Source organism: Hetaerina americana, unplaced genomic scaffold (assembly GCF_022747635.1).
Source record: "Hetaerina americana unplaced genomic scaffold, ioHetAmer1.1.p SCAF_3, whole genome shotgun sequence".
In the NCBI taxonomy this organism is placed as follows: domain Eukaryota; kingdom Metazoa; phylum Arthropoda; class Insecta; order Odonata; family Calopterygidae; genus Hetaerina; species Hetaerina americana.
In genome coordinates, this window is record NW_027286874.1 from 95,065,418 (window position 1) to 95,079,172 (window position 13,755).

General features: G+C 32.8%; 1 protein-coding gene across 1 annotated transcript; it reads left to right on the forward strand.

Annotated features, from left to right (window-relative positions):
- The first annotated feature begins 287 nt into the window (after positions 1–287).
- On the forward strand, positions 288–13,069 carry Syngr (synaptogyrin). Its single transcript, XM_071587530.1, has 5 exons — positions 288–401; positions 875–1,112; positions 1,718–1,857; positions 8,090–8,258; positions 10,992–13,069. Exons 1-5 carry the CDS (start codon positions 300–302, stop codon positions 11,027–11,029), a joined length of 687 nt encoding a protein of 228 aa, XP_071443631.1. The 5' UTR covers positions 288–299; the 3' UTR covers positions 11,030–13,069.
- The last annotated feature ends 686 nt before the right edge of the window (positions 13,070–13,755 follow it).

Genomic DNA, 13,755 nt, shown 5'->3' on the forward strand with positions numbered 1-13,755 from the left:
AACGATCAAATCATAATATTTTAATAAATGATGATTCCCGAAAAAATACTAATGATTTTTTCATAATCAAAACTGATAAAAACCTGACGTTACATTTTTTATTTTTTTTCCGAACTGATTACCATAATGCAAAATATATAAACATCTTTTTCTCTCTTTGGACCTTATATAAATTTTTTTTATTTAAAAAATAATTTTCATGCTGTAATCAAAGGAATTCCGGGCAGTGCTGAAAGAACACCAATTTTCACTTGAATACGCCTTACAGTTACATTATTGAACACAGAGGTAGTGCAAAGATGGAGGCCGGAGGAGCGTACGGAGGTGGAAAAGCAGGAACTCCATTCGATCCTTTACAATTCATTCAGCGACCTCAAGTTATTCTAAGGGCATTATGTTTAGTGAGTTGATTTCCACCAGTTCACATTCTGTGATTTTGAGATGTTCTCTTTTTCATCTTCTCGTCATTATCAGGGGGCATCGATTTTGACATTTGTCCGCCATGATTCGCCTGAATCTTAAAGATGAGACGATCGTGTTCTATTGATTTTTTAGTCTAATATTTGGCTAAATTTAGTTAATTACGTTTTCCAATTTTCCTTAATGTCATTAGTTAAGTTTTTCGGTATTTGTTAGCTGGACGCGAAGAGTATAATCCTGTTGTATCTTGATGAGTTACGTTCGAATTGTACTCTAGGAGTTGTAGTATTTTGAGGGCGTTTTTAAGTTGCGATACTATTGTTTGCCAGTAATTTTATTCTTTGAAAATTTTTACTACGTCTAATTCCTGCAAATTGAAACTAATTGGGTTCTACTAAATCAAATCAGTTTCATTCATATTAATGTGTTTTTTCTAAAATTTGAACCATTGCAGCTCTTTTCCATCATCGTATTCGGCTGTATATCATCTCAAGGATACAAATATGATGTTGATGAAGACAAGGATGTTTGCTTATATAACAAAGATGCAAATGCATGCAATTACGGAGTTGGAATAGGGGTCATTGCTTTCGTGGCCTCTATAGGATTTCTTGTCGGTGAATATTTATTTGAACAGATGTCATCTGTAAAAACTAGGAAACACTATGTACTGTTGGACCTAGGATTTTCAGGTATTTAAAACTCTTTTAAACATATTTAGAATTACAGTCTCGAAATAAGTCTAATGCAATTAAAGTAATATTTAATGCAGCAGGGGTTTCGTTTTAATATAATATCAGTAACTTTGTATTAATAGAATGCTACTCATTTCAACTCCTTTGCATTTAGGCACAAAAGCGTAAGTAGCATCTGATATAAAAATTAATCAATAATAGTTATTCTTTATTCTGGCTACTAACCATTCACACTGTGGGATAAAATATTTTTGTAATAATTCTGATACTAATTTTATTGCTTTGTACAGTGTACTAGTTCGTGCACCTTTGTTATCCAATTAACGTAACGGCAAATTAACTTTTTATGTTAGTTGTATTGTTTGTTTCACAGTGTTGTTGAATATCTGTGAAAGTATAATGTTATTTATACATTTCATGTCTTCCTGAATGACGTGAATTTCATAAATTGTGTGCAGTTGAAGTTCTCTGACTACTGTGTAATACATTGTCTGTCAAACACGGGAATAAAGGCCATATTGGTTATATGCTTAAATATTTGTGATTTGTAATTATTTGAACTTCCCTGCAGTAAAATTCACAGCTTGTCATTTCAATTTCAGGGTTCTGGGCATTCTTATATTTTGTTGGGTTTTGCTATCTAACAAACGAATGGAGCCAATCAAAAACTCCTGATGGAAACTATGGAGTCAATAATTTGCAAGCTGCTATTGCCTTTTCCTTCTTCTCAATTTTCACTTGGGTATGAATTATCTCAATTTTTCTTTTCTGCTTGAATTTATCAATAAGTTATTGCTTACCTTTATCAAAATAGTGGCTAATGTTCATAGAGATACAGAATTTTTTCACGTTTCAAATGTGCATGAGATGAATTTCGTATTGCATGCCAACATTTACAGCTGCCATTTTATTATGCATTTGAGTGATTTCTAAGGTTGTTCCCTAAATTACTTTGCACTCTGATAACAATTTTGTTAGTGTCAAGTTAGGTCGACCCTTATCGGATGGTTACATTCACCTCCAATGGCAATTTCCCCAGAAAATGAGCTTTTTGTAATTTAATTGGAGATGAAAATGTTTATCAGAATGTTTGCATATCTTCAGAAGATAAATTGCATTGTTGAACATTGACAGATGTGCTCACTTAGTACAGATTGTAATAAAACCCTGAATATATTTTCCATCATAGTTCAATTTTGGTAACTTGCCATTTTTTAGTCCTCATGATAGTTTTCTTTTCTTTTTAGTATGCAGTAGTTTTTTTTAACATTCGTTTTATTTTTACCTGTATCAGAATGCCATCCAATCTCCATCAGACTGAGTTTCATTTGTGAAGATTTTTTATTATTCTGTTGTCTTTGCAAATATGTTTTTCAGAATCTAGAAAGATGAATTTATTTGTTGGCGCTGAAGTTTCATTTTTCTCCTTAAAATCATACCAAAATATTAGTCTGTCAAACATATTAGGTGTATAAACTTAATGAGTTTCCTCTGCCTCTTGATTATATTTTCTGCACTTAGCTTAAAAAAAAAGAATTTGCAGTGCACATTTATTTAATTTAACCCTGCTTAGTTCCACCTGTTGGTTGATATAATTAGTCCATAAAATGGTCCCAAACCCACCATAATCAACCCCTAACATTTAAAAGGTTATTATCTGAAAAGACTTTCGGCCCTTAACAAAAAAGGTTTTAGAATGCATTATGTAATTCTTAGTGACTTTTTTCACTTAATAACTTGACTTTTTATACCCATATTAAATTTTCGATTATGATTTGTAAGTAATTCTTACTGATTTTTGCCTTATTACTGTAAATTATTTTCTGGATAAATGGTTTTTCTTATTGTTAGTGCGTGTTACTCAAACTTGTCAAGGTTCTGTTAACAACATGTATTTGCTAATGTTTTCCTATTAAGTTCAGAATCAAGTTGATATTCTTAGTTGCAATGCAAATGAGATACCTATTTATTGTGATGGTAATCAAATGGAATTATTATTTTTTCATTCAATAAATTTTGAGTTTTGGAAACATAAGTTTCAAGTAAGAACAAAGCAAAATTTCTCTTTTTAGCTATGAAGAGAGCTTCTTCAATGAAAAGTAGACATTAGTGGAGACTGCTTTACAGAATTGAGTGAATAACTTGGTAAAGAACATCAGGGTGTTAGTGATGGAATCTGGAAAAACTGCAGTATGAGGGCAAATTAGACAATTGTTGAAAGGTTACTTTTTTACATGGATAAATAATTTGTAGTTGGAAGCCTTGAAAAAATTTGACTCTAAATCATGATTTTTACCTTATTAGCACAATGCCTTATTTTATCTATTTGGCATAATATTAAAAGCATTTGTCAAATTGAGAGGGAAAGGTTTCTTTTTTAAACTGTAGTGCGTGCCATTACTTATGTGTTGTGATGAAGTACTTTGTGTAATATGTGCCAACTCACTGTGGGAAGGATTCTAGCCTCAGCTCAACAGAATTCTATCCATGCATTAATGTCTGTGCAAACATTTTTGGTTTAATGATTGTGTATTGGGTTTTTATGTAAATGACCAGAATTTGTCTTGGTTAGGATAGCATTTTTCTAAGAATAATGAGTCTTTTATGGCCAGCAAAACAGTTATATAGCTTACTAGTAATTCCAGCCTGGGCCTCTACAATCATCCTTTTCTTCCTCATTGTGTAGGTTAAAATATTCAATTAGTCCGTCTGGGACAAGTCACCTTGCTCTTAAAGGTCTTGAAAATGATGTGCATATTTTTTTCATAACAGCATTAATAATTGCTGTGAAGCTGTTAATACTACTGGCACATTATTGTTATAAAATACCAGGATTCAAATGTTCAGTGATGGTAATGTTTATATTTACGATCCCGTTGTACCTGAGGTAGTCAGCTTCTAACTAATTATTAATTGTCATGTTTATATTGAAGAAAAGTATGCTGATGTATGTTAACAGACCAGGGAAATCTTATTAATATAGTCTTTTTCATCACAACAACCTGGAATTCCATTTCAAAGGGCTCATTTAATCAAACTTTGGATTTTAGTTAATTATGCAAAGTAGTATTTCATTAGCTCTTTTTGCCTCTTTTCATATATTTCCTGCTCGACTTGGTAATATGTAAAAGGGTGGAACATTAATAAATTCTTCGATTGCAAGTAGTTTTTTTTTTCAAGTAAAGCGTATGTGAGAAATAGGCAATTTTATGGCCATTAGAATGGAGCGAACCCTGCTAGTTCCAAAAGTTGACCGTTCGAAATGTTTTATAGATAACTACTAGTGCAGTAATCAGTCCAAAGGTTTGACAGTTGAGGGTAGCACTTACATGATACTTAACAAGTATTTGTTAGATATTAATACATCAGGTAGTGTAATCAGTTCTTTCCATCGCCTCTTGATTTCCCAAGATGATCTGGTGTCCATAAAATGGCATAGCTTGGGTAAACCTGAGGATAACCTGGAGGCACCCAAAATTAGACCTAAGCCTTATACTTTGAAGCCCAATGCTTTACCCATGGACTTCCATGTCCTTCTATAATAGGTACAAATTTAAAATTTCTTGGGATCAAATTCCGGGAATAGTTGAAAATGTTTCAAATGCATCACAGATTCTTTTAAAAAACATAATCCAAGTAAATGAAGGCTTTAGAGTTGTTTGGAGTTTAGCCACAGCCAATCTCCTCTACTTAAAATATTTAACTGGCGGAGTGGAGTAGACAGCATCCCCCTATTCATTATATCTTTGGGGAGATTAATTATATTGTCCTCATGCTTGGGTTGCATTACATACTATTTTAAATTGAGTAAAGTAAAATGGTTGTTTGATGTGTAATTCCCTTCTGTAACTTCTCTAGGTGACATTAAAGCCAGCTTCTAAATCTAGTGGTAAATATCTTGATCTTCAAAAATGTGTAATTACCAGTTTTCTGTTAATTCTCTATTTACAAGTAATCTGTCAATCTTATTTGACTTTTAGATAAACATTTTTTATGGTAATCTGCTGTGAAAGTCTTTTTTAAAGAATGAAAAGGAAAACAAACAGAAATGTAAAATCAGATGTCATTTTTTCCATACAGATAATCTGGGGTGATTCACATAATTTATTGGATTTAGAGAGATAATTTTAACCATCCAAATCAAAATTTTCCTTATCTAAATTCTCCTGAGTAGTCATTTGAGTGCATGTATTTGAGGAAACTATTTCTCTTGGGCTTCCCTAACTTAGGTTGTAATTATTTGAATACTATTTCTCTTCACTTTCCAATTAAAAAGGCTGTTGAGTAGCACTTTATTTCCTGACACATAAGACTCACTGTGATTTTAAGGCTAGAAATTGTGAAAAATTCTTAAATCAGAGAGAAAACATCAAAGTATTTCGATGTCAACACCAAATGCAAAGAAAATAGCATTTTTACATGAAGCATGCTACGTTGTACACATTTAAGATTTATTTAGGAAGTACTTTTAGCAAAATATGAAAACTGTTGCTCAACACAGTACTATCTACATTTATAATAAATGCACCCAGTTTCTATGTCAGATGCGGGGAAAAAACTGTTTTTCTAGCGATTTGGCTTGTGCTTATACATAGGTCAAAGTTATGCCAGTAAACCCCTGACTCATAAGATGGTCTGATTTTAGAGCACATTTTCGGGTAAAACAGTGGCTTATGGGCCGGGAGATACAGTATGCGAAACTGATGAGGGGCATGGAGTAATTCTAGCCTCAATTTTGGTGTGAATGTCAACAAAGGATTTCGGTAGTTAATTTTTCAAAAAAGTTTCATGCCATGATGTGTGATGGTCACCTTTATTGTTTCTTGCAGCATAAGCGGCTTTCTATGCAAAAATTTCCGAGGACCTGCTGTTTTAGATTGTTTAATTTAATGTAGTTGTGAAGAAACAGGTGCATGGTATATCACAAATCTTACCAATTTTGTTTGTGAAGAAGCCATGTCAATGCTTAAGTGCATCTGGTTGTGAGAAGTGAATCCCAGTGTCTATGAAAATACTTAAAGGCATATTTATCTGATACTGTATGTATCATTATTTATCCTTAATGGAAGAAAAAATAAAATATTATTAATATAAATGATACATGAAACCTTTAGGATACATGAAATATTGCTTGTTTCTGTGGGCTCAATGCAACAGTGCATTGAAATTGGATTGATTGTGCGAGAAATTTTTCTCTTGACTCCTTCGCAATTTTTATCCCATGTTCTTAATGTTATTCTCCAAAATTTTTGCTGAAGCTGGAAAAAACTAGTAAAGTTGTCAAGACCTCCGAAATCAAACCTCATGACATGTAAACTGATATTTATGAATAGCATTGGAAGCTCGAAATTGGTTTACACCGGTAAAGTTTTTCTCTGGGATAAAAAAGTGGCTTTCTGATTTGTAGATTTTGTAACATTTATTTAATTCAATCCTTTCATGATATAAATGTTTTTTTCTTGTCACATTGTTATTTCAGTGCTGTTGTTTCGTTTCTGAAGCAGAGAGTTGTTGACAATATTTGCAAAGTGGTAGAAGTATCTAAAAATTTTGACCCTGATATGGTCGAGTTTGTCTCTCTCCTCTTGTGTGAAATAAATAGGCGTCATTACGCAACATTTTGTTTTAGGCGGTGAAGGAAGCTATTTTTCATTTCTTTTTTTATTAAGTGCCTCAATTTAGTTTTTTATTGATATCCTTGTAATTTGTGCTCATCCATATTAAGAAAAGTAATTTTCTTCATTTGCCATGATGAAAGTCACTCAGTTGTGTTTGCTATGATGGCCAGTAGGCTAGAGGACTTCATACAGCAATATGTATTACCTGGACTGAAAAAATGGTGAATGTGTCATTTTCTGGTTGCTTAAGATTTCAATACTTTAAGTATGTGACAAATTTAGTGCTTTTAAGTATATTTTCCACTCTTGTTATCTCAACCAAATATAGTTCACCTAATATAGATCACAGCAAAGTTGTATTCTAAAATATGTGTACAGTGCAAGCTTGTACATACGCAGTTTAATTAAACTGTGTAATGAAGGAGAGACCATTTAAAAAGATATTCACCTGCTGGTTTCTAATTTGGCTGCTTCCCTATTTAGGCTCCTGGAATGATCAGTGAACAGAATATTGCAAAGAGAAAATAGTGTGCATTTATTGTCTAAGCTCCTATAAAATAATGTGTAATGTTTAAGTTTAATGACTGCAATTTCAAACCTGATTTCTTGTCTCAGTGATAAAATATTAGGTCATTTTTTTAATGTTTAACATTTTCTCCAAATGTAGTTGTGGAAGAAGACTATCTTATTCTTTAGACTGCATGTAATCAGTACTTTAGTGCATTTTTCAACTTGAATTAGCTTGAATATCACAGCATGCCAAAGTATTTGACAGTGTGCCTGTATATAAGCCATATTGTAAAGCAAAGCTGTATTGGTGTATTATCAAAGTTTATATTTTCAGATGAAGTACTAGTGATACGTTGTAGGTATGTGGATGTTTTGCTGAAATTCGATTAGTCGAAAAGGCTTATTATCATTGGCTTAATATATTTGTAAATTTGGTTTATAATCTATTTAAAGTTGCTTTTCTCTGCATTTCTGGGTTCTTCATCTGCGTTAGTTGTCTTCGGGCGGTGACAGTTTCGCTGGCCATCCTCTCTGAGTCTTCAGGTTGAAGGTATTTTTGAAAGCTGTTCTGTCCGCCTTATAAAGGGCTGGCAGACAAGAAAGCTTCCAGAAATACCTACGACCTGAAGACTCGGGCAGGATGGCCAGTGAAACTGTCATCACCTGAAGACAATTAACATGGATGAAGAACCCAGAAATTCAGAGACAGACAGTTCAACGCTGTGGAAACCCTAGTACAGATTTAAAGTAATATGAAAGTAGTATTTGATATTTTAATCTGTTTAAATGTAATATATTGTGTAATATGTTTTCATATGAAGTTTGTATTTAATGACCTGTCAATAGGCTGGGTGTGCCTGGTTTGCATACCAACGTTTCCGCCAAGGTGCTGAGGCAGCTTTTGCTCCAAGCTATGAAGCTGATCCCGGTGCTGTTCCAGGTGGAAATCCTTACTCATCCTATCCAGAGGGCACTGGATATCAAGATCCTCCATTTTCTGGAAACCAGCCTAAAGGTTTGAAAAATTTCTTTAGTTATCTTTTAAGAAATATTTTACTCCTGTGGTACTAAATCTATAAAAAAATTATTACATATTCACATGTAATCATTATTTGAATTAATTTAAAATTCTCATTCTTAGGTGAATAAATGAGAAAATTAATGAAACAATACCAATTACTATTATAGCTTGCTCGATTTGTCCTTTTAGTTTATATGTATGCTACTATTTGGCTTTTCTTGGGTTTCTCTGTGACTAAATATTTTGGAAATTTGGTGTACAAATTCTACCAGTATCAATATTCTGACAAATTACAAGAAACTGAGGGAGATGCCACGACAGTAACTTTTAACAGAGTTATCCGCTAAGTGTGCATTACAATGCAACAATTTCAGTGTGTAAAAATCATTTGCCTTGACTGGGATTCGAACATAAATCCCTCAATGTCCGGCCGAGTGCTCTGCTAGTTAAGCTGTCGAGGCATCCTCTTACATTCCTAGATTTTTGGGGCTTTAAAAGAATGAGATATTGTGACAAAATACTGTACATACAATGTCACAGGCATTCATTGTAACATTGTGTGTACAGTATTTCATCACAGCATCTTGCTTCTTAAAAACTCATAAAATTTTGGAGTGTAATTGCCAAATTGCTCAGCAATTGCCAAAAGCTTAAAACTGTGATGGAATGTGAGAGTTCTTTCAAAGTTATTCAAAACTGCAGTAAAAATGTTGCATGTTTTCTAGACCCATCAGTTATCGCAAGGATAGAGTATCCTGCGTGTTGGTTAAAACTTTTGTGCATGCTGCATATAATGGGCATGTTTATGGGTGTACGAAATACTATTTATTTTGAATTCTGAATAGTTATTCAGTTTTATGGCATTAGCAAAAGTGAAGTATTTATCCCCGTTACTTGTATTTAGCTCAATAGAAAGTCTAGGTTGCATCGCATTTGGAAAGAGTTCCTTATTATTTACCTAAAACTTAAATTGACAAGATTTTTCTATGTAGTTTTCCGGAATAAAAGTACGATTGAATAATGTAAAATATAGTAATTTTAAGGTACTCTTTAAATTATTTCCATTGTCCAATCAATATAAATGGGTGTTATGGAAAGTTCCAGTTCTTATGAAATAATTCTGGTAACACCAATCTGAGACACATGCAATCTAGTTTTGAAATAATTTCTGATTATCATAACAATAGGTGGCATTTGCCTGCAAAGTCAGGCATGCAAAGAATGGTTAAATGGCAATGAATTCCTCATGATGTAGGGTTGTGCGAACATTAGCATTCATCAGTGAATGGGTGCTGTATATGACAATGCCCCTATGGATAGAGTATTGTCAGCTGATGAGCAAGGAGCTTTAAAGGAAGCAATACAGCCACAGCCTTGCATAATGAAGCCTGCTAAAGACCCATTACAGCTACAGGTGTTTATAGCAATCGCGGATAGAGAAACTGATTATCTTATTTAATTGAAGGACATGGATTTCACTTGACCTGGTCCGTCAGTAGAATGAAAGAAAATAGAAGGCTGGTGTAGACTTGTTTCATCACCATGATAATGCTCGTCCACACAGGGCAAAAAAGGCAGAATGGCTTTCAATGCCTCAAGTTCCATGAGTTTTACTACACCTGGTGTGTAACCGTGATCTTCGCTTTGTCACTTTTTCCAAAGCTGTATGCCATTCCACCTGAGATGTAGATGTAATAGTAGATTTATGTCTCTAGTGTGAGGAGAAGACCAGATTTCTTCACCCACCAAATGCAACTTCTCAAATGTTGGGTGTATGTGAATACGGATAGTGACTATGTACATGATAAAATAATGACCATCTCTGGTAAAGGGCTGTGCAAACTTTCACCAGACATTTTTAAGCAAGTATCTCGCCCGTTGTTGAAATTAATACATAGAAGGCAAACTTTTTGAAAATGGTCTAGGTTTTTCCTCTGGGAAGGAAATGGGATTTTCATATATGTGGTGAACCTCAATCTAATAGTTGATTAAATAATTGTTTTGCACCTAATCATTGTGCATATGAGGTATATTTGAAAAGTAAGGTAAGGTTTATAGATAATGTGGTTTAGTAATTTTTTTTGTAGACCATTAATGGTATTTATGGATGCTTATTTAAATTTTGTTTAAAGAAAATGAATATACTATGTAATTTTAAGCATGATTTGTGAACATTTAAGTTACCTTCAAAGCAAACAGTCATAGCCTGGAAGGAAAACTAGTTTTTTATATTTGTATAATTTTTATAACCCATTTACTCACCAATCCAAAACTCACTTGTTTTTATAGGCTGATGGCACTTGTCTCAAGTTTTGGCCATATTTACTTTTTCTGAATCCGTGTGTTTATTGTTTCTTATTGATATTAGTAAAGATGGTAATTTTATATTGTGTATCAAAGTATAAAAATTGAAATTTTTCCAGTTAAAGTTATAATTAGGCATTTAATAATATTATTTAACACTTTAAGTATGCTGGTAAAAATTACACTAATATTAGAATTCATTGTTGTATAAATGCAGTACAATATTTTAGTTTTATAGTTTTTCACCTTGTAAGAATTTGAAGCATTTAGAAAATTAAGTTTAGTAGTTTTAGTCCTCGCTTAAGTGTTTATGATTAAATAACTGTTATATTTGCTTTTTAAGGTTTAATCTTTGATTATGTTCTTGTATGGTGCCTTGTTAGCATTTCTTGCTGTGTAACCGTTAAAATTTGTCATTTTTAGGTCCCGTTGGTGGTGAATTCCAGGCACCAGCTTATTAGAGGTTGTATATAATCCTCCTAAGGATCTGACAACAAGGCAAGATAATCTTGCTGTTTCTTTGATGAGTAAACATGAACAGCAGCATTTTCATTTTGTCCTTTATGCTATTATTTACAACTTTCCTGCCATAGGAGTGTTACGGAGTATGTTATGGGCCAGTAAAATCTGAGGTATTGTTTCACAATGTCTGATGCTGGTGGGTATGAAGAGATTTTAGGAGATAAAAGTAAAAAATTAACTTATATTAATTTATTTTAAAGTTATATCACGAAGAATATTTTGTGTGCTGCATGGGTAGGCAGTAGATTAGTGCCCATAAGTTGTAAACGTACCAACACTTGTATAGCTGATCTCTAATGGTACTCTAAGACAATGTGCTCTTAGCAGAGTATATGTTGTAAATTTGAGCATTTGTTTTGTATGTATCAATATAAATGTTAACATATCTTTCTTATGTAGATGTCTGTACAGATTAAAACTGTATATTTTATTTTGTTGAAAGAAAAGGCACTGTGACTATATTGCACATGAAATAATGGGCCAGTATTCTAAATGTTGGATATTTGTTTTTGTGAATAGGAAGGAAGCTGGTCCTACCTTTGTGTATTCAATTGATTGATCTCACAGAGATTCTGAGTCCACAATTCACAAGTAATAAATAGTGCAGGACCAGTTTTACGAAAATCTTAAAAATTGACATCCACCTGCCCATACTTCATTACAGTTAAATGTATTGCCATAATTATGTCATGATATTTATGGCTTCCATGTCAGGAAAGCCAAATTTCACTTGTGAAAAAAATGTGGAAGAGGATTAAGATATTTCATCATTGTACAGAAACTTAAGTTAATATGTGCTTTAGGACCTGATTTAGGTGGTGCTGTTGAACTTCCACCCTAATAAAATGGAAAAAAGGATTTTGCATATCCTAAAAATTGGATTAATCCTTGCCTGTGGCATATTGGTGGAAATTTGGAACAGGTTTCTCCTTGCATACCTTGGACAAAATAAAATGATTGAAAATCTATTTCGATGATTGAAAATCTATTTTACAGAAAGGTGGAGGTTGAAGCACTTATCTAAAATAACTCAGACATTGTCATTTGTTTTCATCAAGGGTGAATGATTGTATGTTCGAGTTAATGTAAATGTGCTTGTATGTGCGTGTGTGTGTTATGTGCTTTCTAGTCATAGCATTATTCACACAGGTGAGAAATGCTGTAAATATACTGTAGGCCAAAAAGGAAAAATTAAAATTTCAGTTGTGTGCTTGGTTCATATTTTAAGAAACACTGAACAAAGTGGTCAAATTGTGAAATAATTACTATTTGGTTATTGTTGTTGTTGTTCTCATTGTCTGGCAATTACCGTAGAAGAGTTTGAAAAGTAAGATCTGAAGCACTCAAGTAGGATCAAGCATTTTCATACTGTGTCCTAGTGAGCTATCTAAAATGTGGTCATTGGAAATATGCTTAGCAAGTAGTGTTGCATGAGCAATATACACCACATGTGGGTGTTAGTTTTAACTTGCCAAAGACTAAATGAAAGTTAAAGAGTTGATGAGATGATACTGCAAGTTAAAGCAGAAAGTCTAAATATCTTTGATCTTTTTTTCTTCTTTACATTTGTTGCAAACTTTCATCTATCAATGTATTGTAAAATTAAAAAGGTCTTCAGTGTTTCCATCAAGTCAAAATACTTTTTTTTTTCATTTTTATAAGTGTTCATCAACGAAATACGTTGAAATCAATGGTATGCTCATAGCAATAAGTCCCACTTATACAATTGATTTCCTTTTGTTATATTTTTATGATCTAGTCCACTTGTTAAGTTTAGTTCCATCTGTGCCCCAAAGGCTTAATGTTGGTTCAAGTCACACATGTGATGTGTCTATGAGGGTAATGAATTCATCCAAGGTTATTTCCCTTAGTCTGAATGTTTTCCACTATTGTGATATTTGGTTGATAACTTAAAATGGCAATTATTGGTGGCATACCACATTCCAAAATGTACAATAAAGCAATTTCGGTAAATGTTATATTTGTTCTTCTTAATGCATTTTTACTCCAGAAAATTTCTCAATTTTTAAAATTTAAATTTTAAAAATTTGTCTCAATTTTTAAAATTTAAATTTTATTCATATTATCTACTTTTAAAGACTAGTTAAAACGACTATTAGCTACTTTTAAAGACAGTTCACTTATAAAATCTCTGACCAAATTATTGATAATAGCCCTTCTTAGTAATCCAAATGTGATTTGAATTCTATTTTTGGCATTCTTATTATATGCACTTAGATCTGTCATGTCATGATAAGCCTTAAATGCTTATTGGAAGCTGAAGTTTTAGTGAAATTACTTGAGAAAAAAATGACATGGTTCATTGCAGGTTACAGTGTTTATCTAAATTTCAGTTATAGGTACGAGTGTTGACTACAAGAGAATATTTCATTAATTTTAGTTTTGCTATTCAGGCCATTTTGACCTCAAAGACATTTATTTGGCTACTAAAGCCCAAATTACCCTGCAAAAGCAGATGCCATTACTGCGATGACTATATAAGGAAACAGGTTTGTTTGTATCGAGACATTTACATTCATCATATTTCAATTGGATGCGAGTGATAGTTGGTGGTATGTTCAATTTATAATATGGCAAATTTATATTAGAGCTTACTGATTAGCCTTGCAATATCTTGATCAGTCAGTCACCTCATTTGGCTATT

Excerpts from the sequence above, each read along its gene's own strand:
- Syngr (XM_071587530.1), top strand. The coding sequence starts at position 300 with ATGGAGGCCGGAGGAGCGTACGGAGGTGGAAAAGCAGGAACTCCATTC. Across the intron at positions 402-874 it reads TTCTAAGGGCATTATGTTTA|CTCTTTTCCATCATCGTATT; the intron begins GTGAGTTGATTT and ends GAACCATTGCAG. Across the intron at positions 1,113-1,717 it reads GTTGGACCTAGGATTTTCAG|GGTTCTGGGCATTCTTATAT; the intron begins GTATTTAAAACT and ends TTTCAATTTCAG.